Source organism: Plectropomus leopardus, chromosome 3, assembly GCF_008729295.1.
Source record: "Plectropomus leopardus isolate mb chromosome 3, YSFRI_Pleo_2.0, whole genome shotgun sequence".
Taxonomy (NCBI): Eukaryota; Metazoa; Chordata; class Actinopteri; order Perciformes; family Serranidae; genus Plectropomus; species Plectropomus leopardus.
The window spans coordinates 29519895-29546677 of NC_056465.1; the positions used below are offsets into that span (position 1 = coordinate 29519895).

Sequence of the window (26783 nt, forward strand, 5' to 3'; positions counted from 1 at the left end):
AACTTTGTTATCATGAGAAAATTATCCGGTCGGGAAAACAGCAGAAATCAAGTCAAGTCAAATTTATTTATAAAGTCCATTATCACAAATCCCAATTTACCTTTAGACCCTCACATCTACTAAGGAAAAACTCCCAAAAAAAATCCTATAGTGGGGGAAAAATGCAAAAACCTCAGGAAGAGCAACTGAGGGGGGATCTCTCTTCCAGGATGGACAGATGTGCAATTGATGTCATAAAAAACAATTTTAAAAAGTATGAATGTATGGCCTCTTAAGGCTTCCACAAATAAACAAACAAAAAAAGCTTATGTTAAAATATTAAGATACTGGAAATGCAGTTTTTGCTGTACATTTTGCGCTATCTTGAATGAAAAAATCACAATTGTTATCCTGTAAATACACATCCAAAAAATAAGCAAACGAGCTCAAAAGTCATCAAAAGATCATGTGAACGTTAGTGTTGTTTTGCAGCTACATGTGATAGGCTGACTTTCTGAAAGGTAGCCTACAATCAAAAGTCACATGATCACGAGGCTCTGCCCACCGCTGAGAGCTGCTGCTGCCGGATAATCGCTCCCTGCAGGAATTACATGAGGAGTGAACGTTACAGGTGGAGCGCAGAGCCGGATCCAAGACCAGAAAAACAGCAACAGTCTCAACGGTTTTCTCATGTAGATCCCGACAACTTCTCCCGGTGAGTCTGACACACACACGAGCCGCTGATTTATTCACTTTTATTTGTGCGCAGGTTTCCTTTCCCACAGGATTATTATTTTCCACGGAGCTCGGGCGGGCTGGGCGGTTGTTGTGTGAATTAGATTGGCAACCTGTGGGGTTGAGAGGTGCGCACACTGTAACTTCTCTGTCTTATCTAAGATTATAGGATGTATCTAATAATAGCAGGCGAAAGCTAGACTAAGCAGTGGTAGGATATGCGTTAAAGCAGCCGTGAAAGCACTGCGGACAGGGACGGAGAGAAACGCTCCAAGTTAGTTGCAGGGTCTGGTGAAGCTTTAGTGCGAGTGTGTGTGGTTAAATCCTGCAGGAAAAGTGATAAGTGGAGCACATTTTCTCTACTAAAGACCAGCTACAAACCTTTTTTGTCACCTTTAAATGTGCAAATCTCAATATAAACATTCCATAAAAAAGAAAACAGTTTGTAAATCTGAGCCCAGGTTTGTATTTTTGAAATAATCTGCATTTTCTCCACATAACGACTAAAATCCACACAGCTGCATCAATAATTCACCAGTCTATATATGCATGTGTATACATTCTGTCTGTATAATGTGGCTAGATGTTAAAGGGGGTTAATATGATATTACAGGGTGTGTGCAGTTTTATGGATGGTGAGAATTAAAGCACATGATAGTCTGAGTGTGCGAGCAGAGGATATACTAAATGCTGTCACTGCACTTGCTCAGGGGATTGCCCAATTTTAGCTGTCGTACTGCAGCTCAGTGGGGTCACTGGCTGTCGATGCGAGGGCTGCACTCTGCTACGCCACAAATGATATAATTCACTGTAAATTTGTGGTCTGAGCTGGAAATGATTCATGTTGCTTCCTGTTAGACTGTATGTGCACACCAATATTTGAAATAACCAGTCATCAAATGCCTCCCACAAAGATTTCTCCCCTCAATATTCAGTGTTAAAGTGACTCCAAAACTTACTGCATGTTCGCTGAATTTTTGCTATCTGTTGGTTTACTGGTCAACCAACAACAGCTAACACTACAGCTGTGTGCACAAGTCAACGTTAAAACACTGTTTAAATTGCAGCATCACTGATGTACATGATAAGTATCGGAAGTGAGAACATAGACTTTACATAAAGATCTTTTCTATATAAGTTTTATGGAGAATAAAACAAAATCCTCTTTTAAAACAGTCTATGGGTGGGAAATGTCATTGCTTTGTCACAATTAAGTCTTAAATCTTTGCACTCAAGTACTAAGTCAAGAGTCACAAGTCCCAAGTCAAATACCAAGTCCTAAAATTAGATTTTTGTATCCCAAACAAGTAATTATGCGCTCTTTGATGTAATGCCATTTTAACAACAGAGTAATAACACCAGTTAAGCATTAGCTCACTAGGTTAATATTTGTCTTGACTTTTTGTTCTTTGTGCAACCATAAATGTTGAACAAAAATTGTTGCGTCTTTGTAATTTTCAACCTGCACGTTTTGCATACTTTATCTTTGTTGTTGTTGAAAAACGCTTAGTTTTGGTACACAAACTAAATTATGTTTGGTATCATTTTTTCCAACTGGCACTCGGTAATGTAACATTTGATAGGATGCTGTTGGATTGATTTAAACAAAGTGGATCTAGGGAATTAAGAGTCAACTCGCTGGTAACAAATAGTGTTAATGTCAGTTGATTCAGAAAATCAAGGGAAATAAATTGATTTGTGGCACACTTTTTACATAGTATGCTTTTAATCTTTGAGCTTGAGGGAGGGTTTCATGTATTTTCAAGTCTAAAAGCTCAAGTCCAAATGAAGTCACAAGTCATTGTTGTTTAAGTCCAAGTCGAGTTGCAAGTCTTTTTTGATTTTGTCAAGTTCAGTCTAAATTTTTTATTTGAGTCTGGCTTGAGATCAAGTCATGTGACTCGAGTCCACATCTCTATTATATATGAAACAGTGTGTCACTGCTTATTTTGATGAACACACACTATGGTTTTGTTTCACACTGGACTCAGATCACCAGTAAAGTGACTTTAAGAGATTTGAGAACCACAGCAGGAAAAGTCAGTCAGTCAGGTTTTGTATCCACACGTGATAAGCCGACATGATGTTTTGAAGATTGTTTTTGATAGCTGCAGATCTGGCACTTCCATGATTATCTTGCCATTCTTTTCTCAACACCCCCAAATATAATTCACTGAACTGACTGGAGCTGAAATTACTTTCTAGTTATCGATTCATGTTTTTGGCCTTTCAGATTAATGTTTTTGGGTTTTGGCCTCCTGCTCAGACAAAATGAGACACTAAGACGTCACTGTGGGCTTGTGATATATTGGGTTGCAACATTGTATCAAAACACAGATACTAAGTATCTTTCTTTTATTATATAAACCATTAAAATTGTAAATACAAATTCATCTTTTGGTAGCCTACTAGAATAATTCAAGTCTGTTTCTTTTTTGGTCCACCAGAAACATTTTGCTGCGATGAAAATAAAGTGAGATGAACACACTGAAAATTTAAAAAAAACTTTATCTTATTAGATAAAACAGATGTTGACAAAATTTTCCTTTTGGAAAATGGTTTGCCTTAAAAAAGATAGTAAACTGCAATATATCGCAATTCTAAGCATTACGCAAAACGACTAAAATCTCAATAATATTGTGAATCATGACATAAATGTTGGATAATATCTCCTCTGCTGATTCCCACCCCTACTTTTCACAATTTTCTGACAATTTACCAAATGATTGATCGATTAACAAAGAAAATATAAACATATTGACCTGGTTGTTTGTTGCAGCCCTGTTACTGACTCAATGAAGTTGAATAAAACCACACACAGTTTCAGAGTCATTAAATCAGTTCCTTGTTGTTGATTAAAAATCGAAACCAAAGTGCTCACCACATTTTGTTTTCTTGGGTGTTCCCGTCTGTCAGTGAACTTGTCACACAACACAGGTCGAGCGAGCAGAGATGTTCGGGTGTTCACATTTTCCCTTTGTGCCCCAGCTCCTGCTGAGACTTGCTTGTGTGTGTGTGTGTGTGTGTGTGTGTGTGTGTGTGTGTGTGTGTGTGTGCACTTCTCTGTGTATATGTGTGTGTTTAAGCATGCATTTACACTCAACCAGACGTGTCTCATTGATGACAAGTTATTTGTCAGAGCAGACAGGCAGCTTTCTGATTGAACAGGTTTTTTGCAATTTTTATGATGCTGTTCGCTTGGTTATCCATTAGCTTAATGACGCGTGTGGTGACATGCTCGAGAACTGTGCACGCAGCAGGATTGTTTTCAGCTAATTACAACTCTCCTGCACATCAAAAACAAAAGGTGGCAAGTCACTATCATTATGATAAAAGAATGGTTTGTTTCAGCCATCTGAGCTTGCAAAAATATCACCCACAGCTGAACTGGGGTGTGTTTTCCAGTGAAATTTCACAACAGAGTCTGTGACACAAGGAGTGTCAAAGGTGAGCAGCCTCCCACAACCGGTTTCCTGTTTAGGCCCCTGTGATGGAATACTGTATCAGAGCCAGCTCACCAGCCGGCCTACCAGCGTACCACTTTACGTCTGATTTTACAGTCAACCAGTGACTCAACCAGCACCAAACATGTATACCGGTTAGTCACCCACTCAGGTAAATGAGTTACAGCCAGAGGAGGCCTCGCCCATACAGCACGGTGAAGTCACACACACTGAAAGACACCCGGGCCTACGCAGTCACGGCCCGCTCCAGCTGTTTGACGGTTCACACCGCTTTTTGGATTTGTTATGACTCTCGGCGATGACAACAGTGCGCCTGTCTGTGCACGTTTCAGTCGCTGCTGTTTGGAGGTTTGACTTTGTAGGTAGTGAGAATCCATCGTAGAGGACTGTAGATATGGTGGAGGCTCCTGAACGGGCTATAAATATCCTCATGCTTCAAGTGGTTGGAGTGTCTGGAGATACTGCTGCAGGGCTTCTCCAACATATCGTATGAGTTCATGCGCAGCCTTTTGAACCCACGGTTGTTGATGAGTAAAAAACCCACCAGCAGCCACTGTGCTAACCTTTTAAGGTTTTATGCTCAGTGTAAAGGTGCGTGTGGGAGAAACATTTTTATATTTACATCTGGAGATGTAAAGACACTATTTTAGTCACACTCTTGTTGTTTGTTCTGGTTATGTTTAAGCTCGTCTTCTCTGATGCTGAATTTTGCATCAGATGTCAGGTTGACAATGTTTGATATTGTGTTCTTCATTTTATGCTAATACAGTTAGGTTTTAACATAATAATAGTAATGGGGGGGGCGATATAGCTAATATAAGCAATGTATTGTGGCTTGTTTCACATGAGATATAGAAATATATATCAAAAAGAACACGTGGAAGTACGTGGGTTGTGATATTTACACCTTTTGAAACAGTCTCTTTGATGAGAGCATAGATGGGGAACTGAACAGACTGTCTGACATTATGTTAAAGCAATGAAAATATTCAAAATATAGCGTACACTTAAACCGATATTGAAGTCTGACTTCTTTTAGGTGGCTATCATACAATTTGTTGCTGACCCCCGTCTACACCAGTGCATATCTTAGCTTCTGTGTTGGACTCAGCCTATTTCTCCAAACTAGGGGCGTGCCAACACACATCTACTGTATGTAACACACTGACTATGGATATGTTCGCCTGGCCCATACAACCCAACTTAAAAAAAAAAACAAACTATCCCTTTAAGCCTCCCATTCAGCACCAAATGACAGACAAAGTTAGCAAACAGCTGGTGAAGAACGTGAAGCATGTAGCAGATAAAGAGGCACATATTTTCACCCTGTGGAGTTGACCTGAGCAGACCTACAGTAAAGTCAATGTAAGACTTATTTTTTTGTCAGGTGGGCAGAAAAAAGACTCCAAATGAATGGTGATGTTGCTGAAAGTCAGCTGGATGTGTTAAAATATTGCTAAAATGCTCAGCGTTCATTTACAGGGTAAAGGTGACATCAACATTTTAAATTAGAAATCTCATACTAAGGGGAAAAAAAATCAAAATAATTTATTTTAAATGAATCATTTGAAACCTGCATCAGCATTGGTTTTCTTGTGCTACATGTAGATGCCTTTAAATTGGTTTGATATCCTCAAAAAACACGAGTTAAAAAGTGAGCAACCTGGCAAGAAAAAAATTGCATGAAATTGGTTAATGGTGATAATGACCTGATTTTTTTTAAGAGATAAATTTTAAACCATAACCATATATTTAAAATTATGTGACAGAAAACCTGTATTGTTTATTTATTTATTATTATTTTTATTTTTTAGATATTTGTTTTTCTTTCTTTTCAGGAAACTGTCTTTATTGTTATTATTATCTGTCATTATTATTATTATTGTTATTTATTCACTTATGAATTTACTTTTTTGTAATTTCCTGCTAATTTTTGGGCTGCTTGTTGCTTCCTGCCCATGTTTTTGAAATAAGTCAATCCAATTTGCTATGGTTTAAACGGGTTAAGTTTCATCACCAAGCAAAATTAAGGGCCCTTTTTTTCATAAGTAAAGCTGCTCTGAGCAATTGTTGACTCGTAGTAACTTGTAAAAACCTCATGCTGTTAAGTTACATCACCAACCAAAATTAAGGGTCCTATTTTATAAGAAAAGCTGCTCTGAGCAACTGTTGACGCGTAGTAACTTGTGTAAAAACCTCATGCTGTGCACCCCCCACTAAAATACACACACTCTCCAGCCACACGTGCACGTGTCAGTGTGTGAGTGTGACCGAGGGTAAACACAGGAAGAGAAAAGACGGACAACTGGTGCGTGCTCCTCTATTGTTGTAGCCATACCTGCCTGTCTGTACAGTTTGGAGCTATCTGTCAGACAGCTGTGAAAAACAACCTGCAGTCATTTCATTCAGCTGGAGCGCTCAACCTGCAGCCCCCAACCCCTCACAGCCTGAGGGGGAAAAGTATGCAAGACATCGGCGCTCTGACAACACACGAGCAGCCCCGTACATGCAGCGGCTCGTCCTGCTGTGTCAAGCAACAACAAGGTGGGAGCACGGCAGTTTGTTGCACATCCAAAACTTTGGTTGTTCAGAGGCACGAGGGAGCGAGCGCCTGGCAGCCTCTCGAGGAAATTTGGATGCTGTCATTTTCTGTCAACAGGCTGCGGTGTGCGTCTCAAAGGATGCATCTCTGTGAAATCTGTTTTTTTTTCTCTGCAAGCTCAAAATCTAAATAACACTTGCAAAGCAGACGTACGGTGCAGCTGCTTTTTTTAAAGCAGTGTGTGCACCAAAAAGATAAGAGTGTAGTTTTTACCTCGCGAGCCTGCTCTTAAGTATGCTTTGTGTGTCATTCTGGGGGGAAAAAGTGCCTTGATGAATTTTGGATGAGGCTCGCGCTGTTCAGTTAGTCAAAACAGAAAGAAACTCGCCCAAAGAAGTGGTAGGTCTCAATTCAGCAGTCCCAGGGTACACTGTAAAATCTGACAAGTTGCTTTAACTTAAACAAAACAAAACAAAACAAAACTAGGAATTTCCTTCAGAAAATGTAAGTAAATATAACTATTGAAAAACTTCAATTAATAGCCCAGGCTATTATTTGCTTAAATCACTGAACTCAACAGGCTGATATTTGGGACAAGTGTCTATATGAGATGGGTTTTAATTCCTTTAACATAAAATTGTTGCTCAGCAAAGAAGGAAATACAATCATGCTTTAGTGCTGGCTTTATTTTATTCAAAAGCATGTGAAGAAGGTAATGAGCAACAAAAGAATAAATGACCCAGAGGTTTGCAAGAAACCTGTGAAAAGAAAAAGAAAATCATCAGAAAATTTGCACACAAAAAACGAGAAAGTAAAACTAAAAAATACAAAGCATGAAATGACCTGAAAAAAAGCTAAAAATTCTAATTCTGTAAAATGATTTCTAATTTATATATAAAAAGTGTTGCTCCATGTGTGAAGCATGTCCCTTGTGACAAAAGTTTAAACATATATACATATTTGTATGCATGATCTTAGCAGCTATTCACTATCTATCTCGAGCAGGAGTACTAGTTAGCCATACTTGTATTTTCTTAAAAATGTTGACAAAACAGAGCTTACAGATCTGATAAATTCATCACTGGCAAAATCCTCTTTGTCACAGTCAAGTGAAGTCAGTCTAACTTGATTTAGTGATATTGCTGACTCTTAGAGAACAAGGTAATTTCAATTCAGTAATATTTAAGTTGCAGCAACTTCACAACATTAAGTGAATAAAGTTACCGTTTTAAATACTTAATTGGATACAAAGTAAACATAAATTCAGATTAATTGTTCACTTTACTTTTTCAAGGGAATCGTTTCCCAAGATTATTTTAAGTGAGATCAACTTGTCAGATTTTACAGTGTAGGGACGGAGCGCTAAAGCAGTGAATTATTGTCATCTGTATGCATGCCCAAACCTGAACTGATCCCCTCTGCCGCGTGAACCCCGCTGAGCCCAGAGGAAGTGGGCTCTTATCGGGGAGGAGGACAGGAAGAGACAGAGAGTGGAGGAGGAAGAGAGAGTGGGGGCTGGTGGCAGAATTTCACTTGACACCGGTTTCCTCTGAGACATTTACAGTTATGACTCTTCGTAGTTATGACTGCGAGTGGTGCGCAGGTCTCTGATGTAACAACAGGTTATATTTGTCCCCGTTTTGCCGACTGCATGTGATTTTGACAAATGTACTTTACAAAGTAGACCATACATTTCTAACAGAAAGTCTCTGACACAAAGGTGGTTAAACTTGGAAGTTTGAAAGGCATTTATGGCAGGCACAGAGAGTTAATGAAAGATGCTTTTGTGTTGCATTATGGGAAATGTAGGAGCCTGTATTATATCACTGTAAAATCTGACAAGTTGATCTTACTTTGAATAATCTTGGAAACTGATTGCCTTGAGGAAAGAAAATATGCCTATCAATCTAAATTTATGCTCACTTTACCTGTAATTGTTATGTTTACTTAAATGTTTGCTGTCTTTACTTAATTTTGTGAAGTTGTTGCAACTTAAATATGACAGCTGTTATTACCTTGTTCTTTCAAGGTGTTAGCAAATTCAGGAAACCAAGTACGTCTGACTTAATTTGATCATTGCCGATGATGAATTTAGGAAAACATGTTTAAGAGAATTCAAATATGATAGATGAGTGTGCAGCAGTTTACAGACCATGGCACAGTAAACTTTTTTCAGCCAAGTTGCTAAAACTTCGTCATTTTTAAGTTGTTAATAATGACGACATCTACATTTCAGGGCAATGGGTTTCCAAGATTATTTTAAATAACATCAAATTGTCAAGTTTTACAGTGGAAAATGAAGGTTGATTTTGAACGTTCTGGTTTTAATCTGTCTCTTGTGACATGAAAATACTTGCCTCTAATGCTGAAACTGGAAGTAATTCCAGTCTTTTAAGTCTTGATAAATTAATTTTTCCTGCTGCATATTTTATTGTTCATGGATGATTATTATATAGCGCTACATCAAGATTTGATGTGCCATCTTTTTAATATTAGATGGTGTCTGGCAGCAGCTGTTTAGCTCATATAATTATGTATTTTAAAAAATGCAGTAAGTTTAAAGCCAGCGAGTATGAAAGAAAGATCATTTGGATCTTTCACCAGAACTGTTGCCATAAGAAAATCCGACCTGAAAAGGAAAATTGTAGGAGTGCCACTTAAACCCTTTGAACCCTGAGCAAACTGTTGCAATATCTTTCAAAAACAGAAAAGGCAATGAGCAACTTGGTTAGAAATGTTCCACAAATTGCAAGAAATTAATACATTTTTAAAAATACTTTAAAAACATATGGGCAAAAAGTATATTTTAATTACATATATAAAATTATGTTACAGAATTATTATGATTTTTTAAGCACTTTTCTAAGTTGTTGGGGTTTTTTTTAACTTTCTTTATTTTCAGGTAATTTTTTGTGCTTTTTACGAATTTCTTGCTCATGTTTTCATTTTTTCTTCTGTTGCTCATTGCCTTTTCTCCATATGTTTGAAAGGAATAAAGCCAGTTTGCACTTGTTTCAAAGGGTTAAGAGGCAGGATTTTCTTATAGTCACAGTTCTGGTGAAAGATCTGTCTTTTTTGCTTTCTTTCTAGCTTACTTTCAACTTATTATATAATGTAAATAACTGTTGCCAGACACCATCACATTACAATTATTGACAAGAGGCGACATTAGATCTTAATGTAGCTCTATATAATAATCATCCATGGATGATAAAGTATGCAAAAGAAAAATGGAGATTTATGAAGATGTAAAAGTGTGGAATTAATTCCACTTCTAGCATCAGAGTCAGGTCTTTTCATGTCACGGGTCTCGTTAATAATTTAATGTTTCACTGGTTTTATGTCTTTCTTAGAGGTGGGCACCATTAAGATGATCGCCTCCAGCATCCCTCGCCAGTAGCTGGGCAGTATGGCTCCTGCTCCTCCTTCCAGAGAGGACACCAGTAGCTCGTTAGCGCTGCGCTGGAGGCTAACGCCGACATAGATACACACCACGCTGGACCCTGAATTCAAACTGATCTGGAGCAAGCTGAGCTGTACCCCACAGGACGAGTTAAACATACTTATGAACGGTCTTCAGAGGATGACACATGTCCAGGACAGTGACGTCATCACAGTGTAACATCTGGACTGAGACTGTGGATGATGTTCTGTCTCTGATCGGGTGCTTTGGTGGCGGAGCTGGACTGTGCAGCTCTTCCACACTTAGACAAACCTGGACTCTGAGCCATGTCTCTTCTGTCAGCACTGAGCATCATCTGTGGATTGATGCTCCATGTTTCACTGAGCACACTCAACAATCACTACTGTGTCCCGCGGAAGACTGTCCCCTACCAGAGTAAGTCAAATCCTCAATTTCATGGCATATTTTGTGTTTCTGGAAGACATTTAACCCTTTAAAACCTGAGCAAATTGGCTTTATTTATGTCAAAAACATAGAAAGAGGGCAATGAGCACCTTAAGAAGAAGTGGCCCAAAAATTAGCAAAAAATTACTTACAAAAACCTGAAAATAAAGAGGAAAAAAGTATATATATATAAATATATATATCATTGTTATTGCTGTTTTTCTGTAACATGATCTTAAATATATGATTAGAAGAATCATAAATATAGTTTTAAGGGTATTTTCCCTATTTATTTGATAATATTTAATAAACTCCCATAACAGCTAATTTTCCGGTCATTTTTTTGGTCACGTCTAACTATTTTTTTGCAATTTGCAGAACCATTTTCAGAGGTTTAAAGCAGTTTAAGAATCTGTTTGACTAGTTTCACCATGGTATGAACAAGCAGTGCAACTTAAACTTCTTAGCCTTTGTGGACAGACTTTAAATTTCAATAAATTTGCATTTTGTTTTTGCTGTCAGAGCATTTTTCTGAGCTGCACTGGGTCACAGCAGCTTAAATGTAAAAGTTAATGCAGCTTCTCTCCTTTTCAGACGAGCTAAAGTTGTTCAGAGAAGAGGGGATCTTTAACTACTCCACTATGCTAATGAGAGACGATCTGGGTGTGCTGCTGCTGGGGGCCAGAGAGGCAGTGTACGCTCTGGACATCAACAACGTGTCTGTCAGGAAGGATGTGGTAAGAACATGTGAAGAGATTTATTAAGTGAGCAGGTCTGGCACTCTGATTACTGATCAGCTGTAAAACAACTAATAAAAACACATGTGCCTGCAGAACAGCTACATATCAACATGCAAATTATCTGTTGCTAGGTAACATATATATTTAATAATTACCTCAGATTAAATATTTACGATTTAATATTTAATAACTGTGGCCATAATAAAGTCCTGAAATTTAGCACTGCACTTTAATTAAAAAAATACTTCATCCACAAAATGCCAATTTCTATGTAAATTACACACCCTGTGTAACACCATATGTTGAATTTGTGAACAAAACTTTTTCACATATGCCTTTGGGGAATGAAGAAAACCAGAACATAGAAATTTCTTGATTATTATTATCATTTAACAACAGCAAAAGTATATCAAAACATCAGTTTACAAACCTTCACACAACTTGTGCAGCACAATCTAAATGTCATTTATCAAGTCCATGCCTCACAAACAGAAAGCCATTGCCAGTGGGGAACTGAGAAACTAATCAATGCTCTCTTTAAAGTCAGACTCCTTTGACAAACACAAGAGTTTTACTTGCCTTTTACCTTTTAGCTGCTGGCCTACCAGTGCTGTGATCCTTAGTTTGTGTTGTTGCATGATTTAGTGATTCAGAACCAACAATGTAAAACAACAAAGTCAGACAATAACGCAAACAAACTACTGATCGAGGTAGTGGTAGACCAGCAGACTCAGACTTTTCTTATTTTCTGTTTTTGAGACATTTATGGGCGTGTACCCATTCAACACACAAGTGAGGGCAGGTTTTTGTAAAAAGGTAGTGACCAGGTGCCAGACTGTGAGCAGCAAGCATTCAAGACACAGCGCCAAAAAACTTGCAAACATAGACAGGTGAAACGCCAAATGAGTGACTTTTGGGTTTGGCTTTTACTTTGACTTTGCCAGAAATATGTTTACAAACACTAAACAACAATCCTGCATTGTATTCCTTTAACATTTTCCCTCAGCATATCTGATATGAAGGATTTTTGGAGACCGACAAAGTGAAAGTTTCCAGTACACAAGAAAAAAAAAAAAAAAAAGAACAGCAGTTAGCCTTCAGACTTATCTTGGTTGCGAGAACATTTCAGTAACATTTCATAATCATTTTATGCTTGCAGTAAGTGTCTTCTTTGTACATCTGCCCTCTGTCACTATTTTAAGACTGATGATATGCTTGTAGAAACACAAAAGGTTGTGTAATGAACTTCTCACACACTAGCAGCTACTGTCCAACACTGTTGTCTATTTGTCCATATTTGCATGAAGACTTTGAATGAATAATGGTCCTGTTGAGCTCTTAAGACAATGGGCTGTTGATTCATAATTGTAGTTACACAGCTAACCGTCACAACTGAAGAGCCAGCAGGTACTCCCTCTCAGAGTGTACTGACTGGTCTTGACTTTAGATAAACAATGTTTCGTGTGAGGGTAAACGGGCTGCGGCTCCACTGTTGTGCTGCGGGTTGCGACATTGTTCCAGCGTGCTTTGACAATACACTCTCAATGTGTTGATGCAGGTGTATTGGCGAGTTACCGAGGAGAAGCAGAAGGAGTGCACATACAAAGGAAAACATGCTGAGGTTTGTGTAATGTCTTGAAAAACAGTGCTTGCATATACTAACTTTGACTTCTAAGAATACAGCCTTAAAGGATGACTGGTGATGATTGAAAGCAGTTTACTCCCCCGTGCAGCATAGTTTATCTCTTTGCATTTGTAAATCATTTATATGGGAGTCTTTTTTCCCTTTTCAAGTCTTTACACAGAATTCTCTTTGAAGTGCTTTGCTTACAGCTCCGTGCTGAATGTCCAAATAAAGGCAGGAGTTGAAAATGCATGAACGCAGCCTTGACCTTTATGGTCACCAGCTCAACCCCAGGCAGGCAGTGCCGTCAGTGTGTGAATGCGGCATGTTTGTGTTTTTGCGGCTGAACTAACAAAGCTCTGACCTTGGTATTCCCTCTGCTGGATCTTGTTGCAGGTGGAATGCCGAAACTACATTCGGACGCTGCACAAAGTGAATGACACCACGATGTATGTGTGTGGCACAAATGCTTTTAGCCCCTCCTGTGATTACATGGTGAGTAAACTGGAGAACATCGAGGTAGTTTGGAGGATTTTGTGAACTGTTTCTGTAGGCAGGACCTCTGTTTATTAGACGAGGAAGAAGTGTGAGTCATTCAAAGACACATTTAAACCGTTTTCCTTTTATTTGATGATAAACCTGTTTTTGGATTCAGTGCTTCTACTTTAAGTAATGAAAATTGCTTCTTTGAAGGGTTACTTTGATATTTTTCAACCTGGACTGACTGAGTGATGCGAATAACAATTTTTGAAATTGGTCCAGTATTGAGCCAGAGGGCTGCAGCTTTGAAACACACTGCAATTTAACCACTGACAGCACGTCTGCACCATGAACTAAAAGTGTTTGTTTAACCACTGACAGGTTCAGATTGTTATTAAAAGTTAAATATTATGGCAAGGATCCCTACAGAGATAGAGCTTTTTGGAAAAGAGCTATTGGTTTTACCAGAAACAGCCCAGAAATTGCCAAACCCGTAAGAGTCCATTTAAATGTTTACTTTAGCAAATATAGTCAGCATATTTTCACATATAACGGTGAATTAAGGGTTTATTTTAACCAAACCAGAGTTGGCGATTGCCGAAACAGTGGAAAGATAAACTAAGATAGTTTTTGTGAAATCTGTTTTGTTTCTCACAACATTTGTGTTGAAGTGTTTTCGAGGTGTAAGAACATAGACTTTAATGATAAATAGACAGTGGACCGTAAATGGTGCCTAGTCATTCCTATGGAGTTGTTCGCCTGGTACACACACTGAAAAACTTTTTGATCTTCCGGGTTTATTACTCCAGTATTTGGCCAACTTACTATGCTCAGTAGTGCTCCTCATGCTCGCCCCGCCCGCAAGTTTCTGCTCACCTCAGAGACTTAATATTGTGATGTCGTCACAGATTTTTAAATTGTTTTTCTCGGCTCCAGGAAAGTTACACATATTTAAAACCATCATGGCACAAAAATTCATAATAGCAAGAGATTCAGCTTACCTTGTTTGCAGTTGGAGGTGTCCCGTCAGCAGTTTTATTGACGTCTCTTTTACAATGGTGATCTCTGGGGAAAATGTTTTCTGGGCCACAGAGGATTTTTTTCGATGCAATACCACCAGTGGCCAGTGGGAAAAATTAGCTTCAGCAGGGAGCAGCTTTCCAGGGGGCCTGGATAAGAACCAGAGGGCGTAAGTGACATTTCATCATCTTTACAGCACAACCACAACAGAAAAAGACCAAATTGTCACTGCAAACCTGGGCACGTGATGCTATTACTTGTGGTGCGCAGTGATTTTACACACAAAGTCAATGCAAAGATGAAAAGTGACACAAATTCATGCTGGGCGGTGCCATGGATGTGTTGGACGTGACGCAATGGACGCAAAAACATGGATTTTGCAACTTTGTGTATACATGACACTATGTTGCGATAGCCTATCAGTGTTAAGATCTAGCTGTGATTCTCCTTATGGTACTGAGATACAGAAATGAAAGATAAACAATGTCACTGTCTGTGGACACATGGAGCTACACTCAGCGTCAGTACTGTAGAGACTGAACAATTAAGAACCTGAAGGGCTCGGAGATCAGTGAGCAAAGCTATAAAGTTACATGCTAAGCCCTTTGTGTCATTACTGTAATTTAATTGTTATTTACGACATCTATTGCACATCTGTCCGTCCTGAAAGAGGGATCCCTCCTCAGTCGCTCTTCCTGAGGTTTCTACCATTTTTATTTACCTGTTACAGTGGGTTTTGGGGGTTTTTCCTTAGTTGATGTGAGGGTCTAAGGACAGAGGGATGTTGTCCGAGTAGAGCCCTCTGAGGCAAACTGTGATTTTATAATTAAATTTGACTTGATTTGACTATTGTGCAAAACAAACAACAGAGGAGCATCTTAGTTCACTCTGCTTCAGGGCACAGACCCCGCGTGTTTACATCCAGCTTCCTGTTGTATTTCTCAGCCAACCACGTTAGCCGTTAGCCGTTAGCTGCCTCTCCTAGCTAACGCAAGTACAACCGTAGCTGTTGATGGCGAATTTTCGCGAGTTGTAAAATGCTCCAAAAATACTCCAGCTGCTATATACATGCGAAAAACGTTACACGTATTTTTTTTTATCGCATTTGGTGTGAATAAGGCGTTAGGGCTAACACTTGACGAGGGCTTCCAAGGTTTAGCTGCTGGGATTACCGAAGAGTGAGCGGATGTTGGCCCACCTGTTTCCTTGTTGCTAGGGCGCTATTTCGATGGTTTCACTCGGTCAGTTTGCTGTCCGTAGTCCAACTCAATTTGGCGACTCCATGGGACATTTCATGTGTAGACACTAAATACGCAGAGAAAAGCCTGAAGCAAACTTTACAGGGAAGGAGAAAACGTCCTTTTTGCCTTGAAGCGCTTGGAAACATCCCTCGTCGGCTCCCGTCCCTCACCTGGTCCGAATTATCTCGCTTTATCACTCTGACACGCCCCCTGTCAAACCTTTTTTTCCAACTCTTTATTGAAAACTACAAAGTACAATACATTGTATGGTCATGTGACCATTTAACAAATACATGTTAAACAACATCGTATGACAGTGTGAATTATAAAATGAATTATGCATACTCATTGACAAAACATAAATATTCAAGAAATAATATATCACCAAAATAAATAAAATTACAATGAATTAAACCAGGAGGGCAGAACAAAAACAATGTAAATACAATTCCAGAAAGTACAAGGGAGATATTAAATTGTAAGTGTCCAATTAAGGTCTTTTTTCTTCTTTTTTTTTTTTTTTTTTTAAATAAATATCTAATAAGACAGCCATGCAGGAGACAGTGTGTTACTGTTGACTTAGAAAAAAAGTGTGTTTTATGATGATAAAATAATTGTTTTAAATTGTTTAAAATGGAGACTGGTGGGTTTGGTATTAGCAAGTTGGTTTTTTTTTTTCTCCTAATCTTTAACAAAAAGGTCCGCACTGATCCTTTGCATAATGTAGTCAGACAACTGAAATAATATTTTCTGCCTGTCAGTTGCAAAAACAAGCATTTATAATGGACGTAAATTGATGGTGCCAATTACCTGGAGCAGTAACACTGCATCCTTTTTTTGCAGCGGCCTCCTCAAGACCAATTTCAAAAATTGTTCCCATTAGTCACAATATAGGGTCCAGGTTAAAAAAATAATAAACTTTTAAGAAAACTCAAATCCTTTCTCCTCATCGAGATGTCATATTAGCTACATTTCCTCCTTGTGTGTCTTGGTTTCAGTGTAATTATTTTCACATTAATAAGGTCGATGTTTTGGTATTTGTTATCTTTGTTGGGTTTGATTGTTCAGCAACATCCATTAGCCCATGAATGCAGTATATTTTGGCAAGGAACTCAAAAGGACTGAACCTCCTGAATGCATCACCAAGGAGAGTTTAATGGTTTTGTATGTACAGAACCATAACACAACAAACCCACTTTTATTAAAATAAATAAATAAAAGCAGGCGTTGTGTTTCAGAATCAGATTTATTGCCAAGTAGGTTTTCACCTACAAGAAATTTCCTTTGGTGTTTGGTGCATATTTTTAACATGCGATTAACAAATTAAGAGGAAATAAAAATACACTCAAGAACATAAATATAGAAAAGTTATGGTAAATTATGACAAATATACTTTAAAAATAATATAACATTAAAATAATGTACAATATAGCTGTTTCAGAATTTCAAAAAGCTAATATTAGTCAGGGGATGTGTGACAGTTGTGCAGAGTGTTTACTTAAAGAGATAATCTATCTCTGATCATTTGGACAAAAATGTAAAACAATGGGCGTGATGATGGAGATCAGTCTAGAGACTTGTATTATCTTTTGTTTACGTTGGACAGTGGGGCGTAATAATGTAAATACATGCACACAGTTGTTAATTGGATAAAACAACACAACAAACTGTAAAGTCCTATAATTCCAGACCTGTGGCTCAATACTGTGTGTGAATAAAGAGGCAGCATTTTTCGTTCTTTTCCCTCTCATAACAAGATTTTCTTTCCTTTGTTTCTGACAGACGTTTGTTAATGGACAGCTGAGGCTGCAGGGAAAACCAGAGGAGGGAAAGGGGAAGTGTCCTTTTGATCCCTTCCAGAGATACTCCTCCCTCATGGTGGGTGAGTGTCTGAGTCAAATTTGCTGCCAACGGGAACAAAGCTCCGAACACAGCTCAACGTTCAAAGTGCACCAACTGAAAAAAAACAGCATGTGATAGTAACTGCGTGCAGGACTCACTCGCCACAAGACCTGAGCACCAAATGCTTTACAAGTGTCACAGGATATCTTTGCCGTCTCTACCTGCTCACTCAACATTTGTTCTAATTAGTCTGAAACAAGTCAGTTGGTTCAGTCCATTATTAGTCATATAAGTGCGATTGTTCCAACTTAATATGAATAATGTATTTCCAGGAATTTTTCTAAACTCTTGTTCCTGTCCAACAGGAAATGACCTGTATTCTGCTACATCCATCAACTTTTTGGGCTCTGAGCCGGTGGTCCTGCGCAGCTCAGACTTGGCTCTCCGCACTGAGTTTAAGAGCTCCTGGCTCAGCGGTGAGTTCCTCCTCTGCAAGAACTGCCCATTTAAAGTTTTATATAATGGTGTGCAGAGTTTAAAGGGAATCTACTGCAGCAGCTGCAGTACTTATGCATGATGCAGTGTTTTCATATTTCCTTTAATGTAACTGAGGCAAAGTTTTTAGATTTTTCTAAAGCACTTATTTTCTTTCAGAGCCAAACTTTGTCTATATGGACGTTGTGGGGGAGAGTTTTAACAGTCCTGACGGTGATGATGACAAGGTGTACATGTTCTTCAGTGAGAACGCCATGGAGTACGACTTCTACAGCAAAGTTGCAGTTTCTCGAGTGGCCCGTGTCTGCAAGGTACAATGAAGTACAGAATAAAAACTCACTCTCTACAAGACTTTATTTATTTACTTATTTTCAGAGACATTAAAGACACAGTGGGTAGGATTTAAGGGGATTTAGTGGCATCTAGAGGTGAAGGACGGCACTATGTGTCTGACAGGTGTGACATTTTGACAAGGTGTATATAATATGTAATATGTATAATATGTGCTAGAAGCAGTAAGCAGCTAACTCGAAGAAGAATAGTGGCTGTAAATGTAAACAAATTGGGAAAATGAGGTCCTTGAGCTGCTTACGCATGTGTTATTTGTCACATGCGAGGCCAACAATGATGTGTTAAATGCCACGCCTGTCACGGCGCTTCTGCTTCCGTGGTGCTGGCATGCTGTCTAAATTGATATACTGTAGCTACATGATGCTGCTGTTGTTTGGTTCTGGGTAAAAATGCAAAAGCAGCCTAAAGACAGGACTTCATAGCAGCCATAAGGTGTGATCTCTGAGGAAAATGGGTTTAGGCTTATTGTAACGCAAATGGCCCTATCTAGAGCCAGTGTTTGGTTTGTCCATTCTGGGCTACTGTAGAAACATGACAGTGAAACATTGAGATCACCATGCATCTTTATGCTGATATAAACAGTTCATTCTAAGGTAACAGAAACCTAACAATTCTTACTCAGGTGATTACACTTAAGGAAACATATTGATTATAGTATATTCAATTTCTGCCAATATATTCCCCTAAATCTAACACAGTGAACTTCTATGAGATAGCAGGTTTGATGCCATCACAGTCGACGATGTGCAAGTTTCTGTCTGGCCTTAAACTGCTCGTCTGATTTGAGTCTAGTTGTTGTGGTTATGAGGAATTTCTGCATAATCAAACATGACTGAGCGCCCTGTCTCTGTGTTTAGGGGGATATGGGCGGCCAGCGGACGCTGCAGAGGAAATGGACGTCGTTCCTGAAAGCTCGTCTGGATTGTTCCCTCCCTGAACCCAGCCTGCCCCCCATTGTCCAGGATGTCTTCCTGCTTAAGGACGATGACTGGAGGAAGAGCGTCTTCTACGCTGTCTTTACTCCTCAGTCGTGAGTATTTACAATCAAATCCTAAGGTTTTATGGATTAGGATGGGTGTTGATATGGGGCAAAGTAGGAGGTAAGCTGAAATAGAGGTGTATATTCACTAAATTAGTGGTCAGAAAAACATAACAAAAACCATAGGTTATTTTGCACAAATGAAACAAAGATTTGACAGTTTTCTTGAGTAATTGTGTTTGTTTCCAGGAGCTTGTCACAGGTGTCTGCAGTCTGTGCATACACGGTGTCTTCCATTCGAGATATTTTCAATGAGGGCAAGTTTAAGACACCCGTCGCTGTGGAGACGTCACACGTCAAGTGGGTGATGTACACAGGAGATGTGCCTGTGCCCAGACCAGGAGCGGTGAGTCCAAAAACTTTGTTGCATCCAGAGGTGATTGTAGACATTACCGAGTACAGGGGAAAATCTAAAAAAAAAAAATCACAACTCTGAATTAAAGCTTTGTATTTCAGTGCATCAATAATGTGGCACGTAAAATGGGCATGAATCGCTCCCTGGACCTTCCTGACAAAACCCTCCAGTTCATCAGGGACCGTCCCCTCATGGACGAGGCTGTTCGCCCGCAGACAGGAGGGCCGCTGCTGCTCAAGAGGGGAGCTTTGCTGACTCGGATTGTGGTGGACAGTGTGACGGCGCTGGATGGAAAGAGATATGCCATCATGTTCATTGGCACTGGTAAACTATGAAATATCTGTTTAAAAAGTTATTTCAGTTTTACCTACATGACAGTAGATATAGTGAGTGATACTGGAGGCTGCTAGAATGCAAAATTTCCCTAAAATGTTAAAGGAGTGCTTCATCCACAAAATGATAATGTTTATATCACATCTGCCTCTACAAACTGATTTCTTATTTTTGAAGCTGGACCGTTGATTAGGAGCACTGGTGGAATATATATATATATATTTGAAACAGGATGGGGTAGGACCCAACTGCAGCTCAACAGAGCAGGTGATAAGTTGGCAATGACCTTTATTTAATATTTTGTCAGGTTCAATGGAGCAAAGGTGAATATAATCAGGTTGCAGGTAAGTAGGGACAGTTATCAGTTCAAGGGCCGAGCAGAGTTCGTAGAGGGACTGGGGTGAGCTCACGTTCACAGGTGGTATTTCAGAATTTGGGTGGAGAAATGGTGAACATGAAGTGGACTGGCAGGTGAATGTATAAGGTAAATTGTAGGAACATTTACAGCAGGGAGCTTGTGGAAAAAGCAGGGACTCTAAAGAGGGGTAGGCAGGGCTCATGGTCAAGGAGGCAGCAGAGTTGGCATCAGGCAGGCAGGCAGCAGAGCAGACGAATCCAGTAGGAGCAGGAAGTGGGATCAACGAGGACAGGTGGGGAATTGGTGTAGTGGAGAAGTGGCTCATTAGTGGAGCAGCAGGAGAGAGGCAGAGCAGACTGTGACAATATTGTTCTGTTATGTATTGCACCACACTAGTTTTGTGGGAAAAGCCAAAACTCTTATCAAAACATCTCTTTTCAAACTCAAACATAGCTTGTGCAGTCATAATCCATGTCTCATTAGTCCAGTTTTACTTCAGCAAAAAAAGCTTTTTTGGTAAATCCTTACTAGTTAAGACACTTCCACATATGAGTAGCACATGTAGGCAAACATGTGAGTTTGAGCTCACTCACACACACCCTGTGCAATGAGACTATACTGCATGAGTTGTGTGGAATTTTGTATTTGTAAAAATACATATATATGCAGAAAGTGAGTTTTACTTTCAAATAGTTTTGTTTTTGTTAAATGCAACCCCATATGACTTTAATTCATCAAAAATGTTCTCAGTTTGTAGATGTTTTTGTATGTTATTGATACACATATGATCATTTTGTGGGTGAAGTGTTACTTTAAATTAAACTTAAAGCCTCTGAAAACGTTTTAGTTAAAGTTTAAAAGAAAAATTTGAATAAAACATCCCAAGCTGTTATTTTTTAATAGTTAACTCAATAATTCAGCTAATCTGTATGATAGACACTGTGCAGCTTGTTTTAATTTGACTGACAGTGCTGGCATCTTAAGCAAACAACTGTCATCACAATTGTTTCATTCAAATGTTGCTAAACTCTGACTGGTTCACAGAAAAAGGTGACATTTTTCCAACTATGCCACGCCCGCTTCAAACAAGTGAGAAAAGCAAGGGCTTAAACATAAAACACATCTTAAAAATACAAAACTGTTCAGACTTGGACAGAAAACTGTGTTTTCATTGCTCACAGTAAGTAGGTGGTTGAGAAAATATATGTTTTTGGGGCTTTTAATGGAAAGCTTTTAAAACCCCCATAACATTTGTTTAATTGGTACTTTTTAAGACACACATTTGAAAAGAGGAGATACATTAAAGCCAGGCTTTTGGTTAATACACATGTTTGTGTAATGAGCTCATTTTGTGGTTACTGGATGTCTTTGATGTCTTTTTTTGTCCCCTGATAGAAAATGGTTACATTCAGAAGGCTGTCAACTATGATGGAGAGATGTTCATCATTGAGGAAATTCAGCTGTATGAAAACCCTGTGTCTATTAGCATCCTGCGCCTCTCACCCAGCAAGGTAAGTCCATTTAGGGTCAACACAGTGGCAGTAAATTGTGTCAGCTCATAATTATCATCATAGGTTGTCATCATTTACTGGTGTTTTACCTGGCAAATACTGAACAAAAAGCTTCAGTCTGAATTTATGTCTCAATTTAAATATGTTGTCACTATATTGCCACTAACAGGCAGCACAGCAAGTAATAAAATAATGTAATAAAGAAGAGATGCTTTTAGTTTATTAATGTGTGCGTCTGTCTGTGTGTGCAAACAGGGCCAGCTGTATGCAGGTTCAGAGATCGGTGCGGTCCAGATGCCGGTCAGTAACTGCAGCCGCTATGATATTTGTGTGGACTGCGTCCTGGCCAGAGACCCTTACTGTGCCTGGGACTTCACCAGCGAGAGGTGCTCCTCAGTCCGCAGCTTATCATCCTCCTCACACACTGCACTACAGAGTCTGAAGGAGGGAGACATCTCACACTGTCCTCAGCCAGGTACTTGTACAGCGTGTTGTTTGCATTACTGGGAAGAGTTTGTGTGTTACTGAAGTCACATGATGTCACAAGACCGCCACGCGGGGGAAAGGGATGTTTATTCTCTGGTCTGTACACTTCAAAATCTTAAGAGAGCTTTTTTTCATTCTATCTGGTTAGTTTCAAAACCTTGAGATACATTTTGATTGAAGAATATTGAGGCCAACATGTCAATCGACTATTTTCAAGCACTTTCTGGTGATTTTGAGGCAACATATGAGAGAAAACTCACCCTGACGGGCGGGTTATGCATGATACCACTACCTTCCTGCTACCTTACAATATGTAATTGTCTGCCACTTGGGTTCTCTTAATCAAAACCATGACAAGCTATGGAGTAATGCCGTCATTGCAGTCAGTTTTCTCCCAGTTAAAATTCCTTCAGTGTTCATTATTCAGGTTTTTACCAGGAGCAGAATCCTCTGCAGATGTCTCCTCGACTCCAAAACAAACAAAACCAGTGTTTAAAATCTGTAAAAACACTGAATAAAGAAAAAAAGTCCCTGTTGGTGGATCAGATATATGCCAACTTAAACATGAACTCTTGTTCAACTCCACTAGTTTCTCCTCATTTTCCACAGACAAGAGAACTGAGACCTTTTCTTGAACCTCCCCGAGGTCCCCTTTATGTTTACTGTCTACCTGGTTTACAGCTGCTTGTTTGGTGCTGGAGAGCAAATTCTTCAGTGTTTGCATGAACCAAGACTGAAAAGTTATGATAATATTAGACGTTTGATTTTGTTGGAACAGCAAGATGCCAAATAGACTGACTTAAGACAGCTCAGGCTGAGTTTTACGACCACATTACACTAACAAAAGCACTAAAGTAAAACTGAGAATTTAATTCCGACATCGGTGATCGTAAAATCGTTTGAAAAGTTGCATACAGAAGGCAGTAGTCCTGTAACAATAACAAAGCGGAAGTTGACATTGAGAATAGAATAAGGTCATGTTCATTGTTGTGCAGTCAGTGAGACCTGTCGTGTGTGTTTGTGTGTGTTTTTAGATCCAGTAGCAGCTGTGGACTTTACCCTAGTTCCAGGGAACAACATCCAGTTAACATGCCAGCTCCACTCCAACTTGGCGCAGGTCCTTTGGCGTCTCTCTGACCAAACACTTCACTCTGGCGACAAATACTACATCTACAGCGGGGGCCTCCTCATCCTGAGCGCCTCTGAATCTGACGCCGGCCTGTACACCTGTGACTCAGTGGAGCTGATCAATGGCAAAACATACAACCGGACTGTGGCGGTTTATCATTTACAGCTCTTCTCTGACCCAGAAGTGGAGGACAGCAATACTCCTGGCACAGAGGTGACAAATTCCTCAGACTCAAGTCACAGTACGACTACCGCTGCACCGGGGCTGGTCACCAAGGACCCGTTGTCCCAAGAGGAGCCATTGTCCCCTGAGCAGCAGTCTGACAGCAGCAGGGTAACTCATTTAGAGGTGGCTGTGGCTCTGTTGTCGCTGCTTTGTCTCTCCTTAATGGGGGTCATATTTTGGATCTGGAGTCAAGGACGTTGGGAGTGCATCAAGTTTGCGCAGCGCAGGAGCGATAACGACGGGAAGAGGCAGTCGGCCGAGTACATGCACATCCAGAACCGAACTTCAGAGATAAAGTTCCTGGGGCCCGTGCCTGGAGGACCTTGCAGTGGCAATAATAATCATTCTGCTGTTGACTTCAAAGGGAACGGGGAGCACCACTTCACACCTATGGCCAACATTTCAAGTTTGGACGGGCTGGGATACATAAATGATGAGTCAGAGATCTGACTGTGCTGAGGTATAGAATTCAGTCCGTCAACAGAGCACTAATTATCCTCCCATAGGTGTGCTACTGTAGAAAACGTTTCACATTATAAATTCTTTTGATTGGTGTCCTGTTTCTCTTCACCAGTCTCCAACACTGTCGATCGATCATTTCTGCACTGGGCAGCTAATGTTCACTGAAGAGACTTCTCTGGTGGAATTTATACTCCAGGAAATAATTGGAAAGTCATGTTTTTTTATATATGTGTATTTTTTTGTATAATGACAAATTGTGAATACACACTGTAATATATTGTGTACAGGCAAGTTTTTTTTTTCAACTGCTATTTATTTGTTGCAATTAAGTTTTTATTTCAGCAGATTTTAACACCTGTGATCTTGTAAATAGGTCTCGGCAACAACGAACAAGTAGCAAACACTTTGACCTCTGACTTCCAGGCACATTTCATTTTATGTTCTGTTTATTCAAGATTCATCATCAGAGAGGGTACCGTCCAGTCTCTGGCTTTGTTAATGATTGCTTGCAATACTTATTTCCGGGTTGCAGTTAAAAATGGACTTCAGATTCACATCTGCATTTAGGGGAGACACTACAGGTGAATATGCTGAAACTTTTATCGTGTAGATATCCCAATAAAACTTCCCAAATTGATTACTTACATTAATACAGTTATTTTTTGTATAACACGTTTCCTGAAATTGTATGTTTAAATATGTAAATGATGTATTATCTAATTAAATGTGCACCTTTTGCATACATTTCCAGAACTGAAGTCTGAACAATGGATAAAGTCAAATTCAAAATTCTTGCTTCATTACATCATGTGAGTCAGATCCAACCCGCGCTCCTCCACAGTAGTTGTCCCAATCACTTCTGGTTCCAAAAAACCAAGATGGCAATGGCCAAAATGCCGAACTCGAGGCTTTAAAATTGCAGTCCACAAACCAATGCATGACATCATGGCCACTACGTTCCATTATTTAAACAGTCAATGATTTTAACCTATTACCAAGTCTGGAAAACAATTTTTCTAATTTCAGATTTTTTTTCCAGGATTTTCATAATCATGGGAACCCTGATTACAAGTTTCCCTTTTTTTCATCCAATTTGGGAGTAACAGCTCATGAAGGTACCAGAACATAAATTAGATTTGCACAGCTCATTCATTCAGTTGTACAGTCACATAAATATCATGTACGTCAGAATCCCTTCATATATTGACTTTGAATATAAATCAAAATAAGTGAAAATAGATTATGTACATCAAGTAAATGATACATATTCCTACATTTTCAAGATAAAACCCAAAATAAAAACACTGGTGTGCTATGTACAAGTCAACGCATACCAACATAATTCAATCACAATTAACTGAATTAAAGAGAAAATAGATAAATAAGAAAAGCATATACACATATCGATGTATGTACATATATACATAAGCACATACATAATGTTATAAACTCCATCTCAACTTTTATCGTAAATTCTATTTTGCAACCTCTCAGCCCTATCCCCGAAACCCTAATTAAATATGCACTAATTTGCTTACATTTCCTGAACAGAAATATGAACTAAAATAACCAGCTGGATGTGTATTTTGGATGTTTTCTTTCCATTTGTCTGAAAAATGACGTTATGGAAGCAAAACAGCCCAAAATCTAAAAAAAGACATTTTCACCTGTGGTGTCACCCCTAAAGCATGCACATGCCACTCATAGGTGATATAGAGTGAACTCTGTAACTCTACCTTTCATGACAAAAATAAAAATATTCTACTCCAGTAAATGTTATAAACCATCACAGAGAATGAACTGTCATTGGGATGTAGACGTGTGACTGTCAGTGAACCATCTCTTTGAATCAGACACACAGCACAGGTAAGAATGTTGGTTTTTGGTGTCAAACTTTGGAAAACGCAATCCTTGTTGTTAATAAAAAACTTTATTGGGAGTTTGACGTGTGTCTGGCTGTCAGTAATGATTACCTTCTCTCTCACACGGCTGTGAAATTTGTTTGAAAGCGGTGCTGGAAGTTCAGCTGACACGCTTGTTGTCTTGATGTTTCCAACAGATACTCCTGTGGGTTTGTGTGACGGGATGATATCACGAAAACACACACACACACATACACACACACACAGCATCCGCAGTTACCTCAGACCTGTTTGTTTTTGTTGAAAAAGTCTGAGGCCAAACTAAATTACAGGAATGCAGCGTGAATCTTCTCTGTGGTTTTCACACTCTGTCATTAACAATAGCGCTCGGAGCCGCCTCATGTTTCATCCCAAAACAGTACTGTAGATGAGAAAGGGTTGAAGTGGGTCTCTGCTCAATTATTCAGCAGTGCAGTCTGAGGAAGTTGTCATGAGCAATATTAAGCTTATAAATTGATCTTATCAGGTGATGAATTAATAAAATATGTTATTGTAGGCACATAGATGTTGCTGTTTTTTAAAATAGTGCTTCCATGTTTGCATAAACACTGGAGAATTAAGGCAAACCACTCATCAGTTATTGCTTTTTAGTTTCTTTACTCT

The 26783-nt window shown here is 39.2% G+C and overlaps 1 protein-coding gene across 2 annotated transcripts; it reads left to right on the forward strand.

Moving 5' to 3' along the window:
• Window positions 1-524: 524 nt before the first annotated feature.
• Window positions 525-26197, forward strand: si:ch211-129c21.1 (uncharacterized protein LOC563087 homolog). 2 transcript variants are annotated; one of them, XM_042482506.1, is made up of 14 exons: window positions 525-694; window positions 10074-10558; window positions 11162-11304; window positions 12866-12928; window positions 13328-13426; window positions 17455-17554; window positions 17880-17990; window positions 18169-18320; window positions 19218-19390; window positions 19592-19745; window positions 19856-20078; window positions 21841-21956; window positions 22212-22431; window positions 23477-26197. In XM_042482506.1, exons 2-14 carry the CDS (start codon window positions 10450-10452, stop codon window positions 24244-24246), a joined length of 2433 nt encoding a protein of 810 aa, XP_042338440.1. In that variant the 5' UTR covers window positions 525-694; window positions 10074-10449; the 3' UTR covers window positions 24247-26197. The 2 variants fall into 2 exon arrangements, with proteins under 2 accessions (XP_042338440.1, XP_042338433.1); XM_042482499.1 differs by having other exon boundaries at window positions 526-694; window positions 19589-19745.
• The last annotated feature ends 586 nt before the right edge of the window (window positions 26198-26783 follow it).

Excerpts from the sequence above, each read along its gene's own strand:
- si:ch211-129c21.1 (XM_042482499.1), top strand. The coding sequence starts at position 10,450 with ATGTCTCTTCTGTCAGCACTGAGCATCATCTGTGGATTGATGCTCCAT. Across the intron at positions 19,391-19,588 it reads GCTGTCTTTACTCCTCAGTC|GAGCTTGTCACAGGTGTCTG; the intron begins GTGAGTATTTAC and ends GTTTGTTTCCAG. Across the intron at positions 21,957-22,211 it reads TGCGCCTCTCACCCAGCAAG|GGCCAGCTGTATGCAGGTTC; the intron begins GTAAGTCCATTT and ends GTGTGCAAACAG.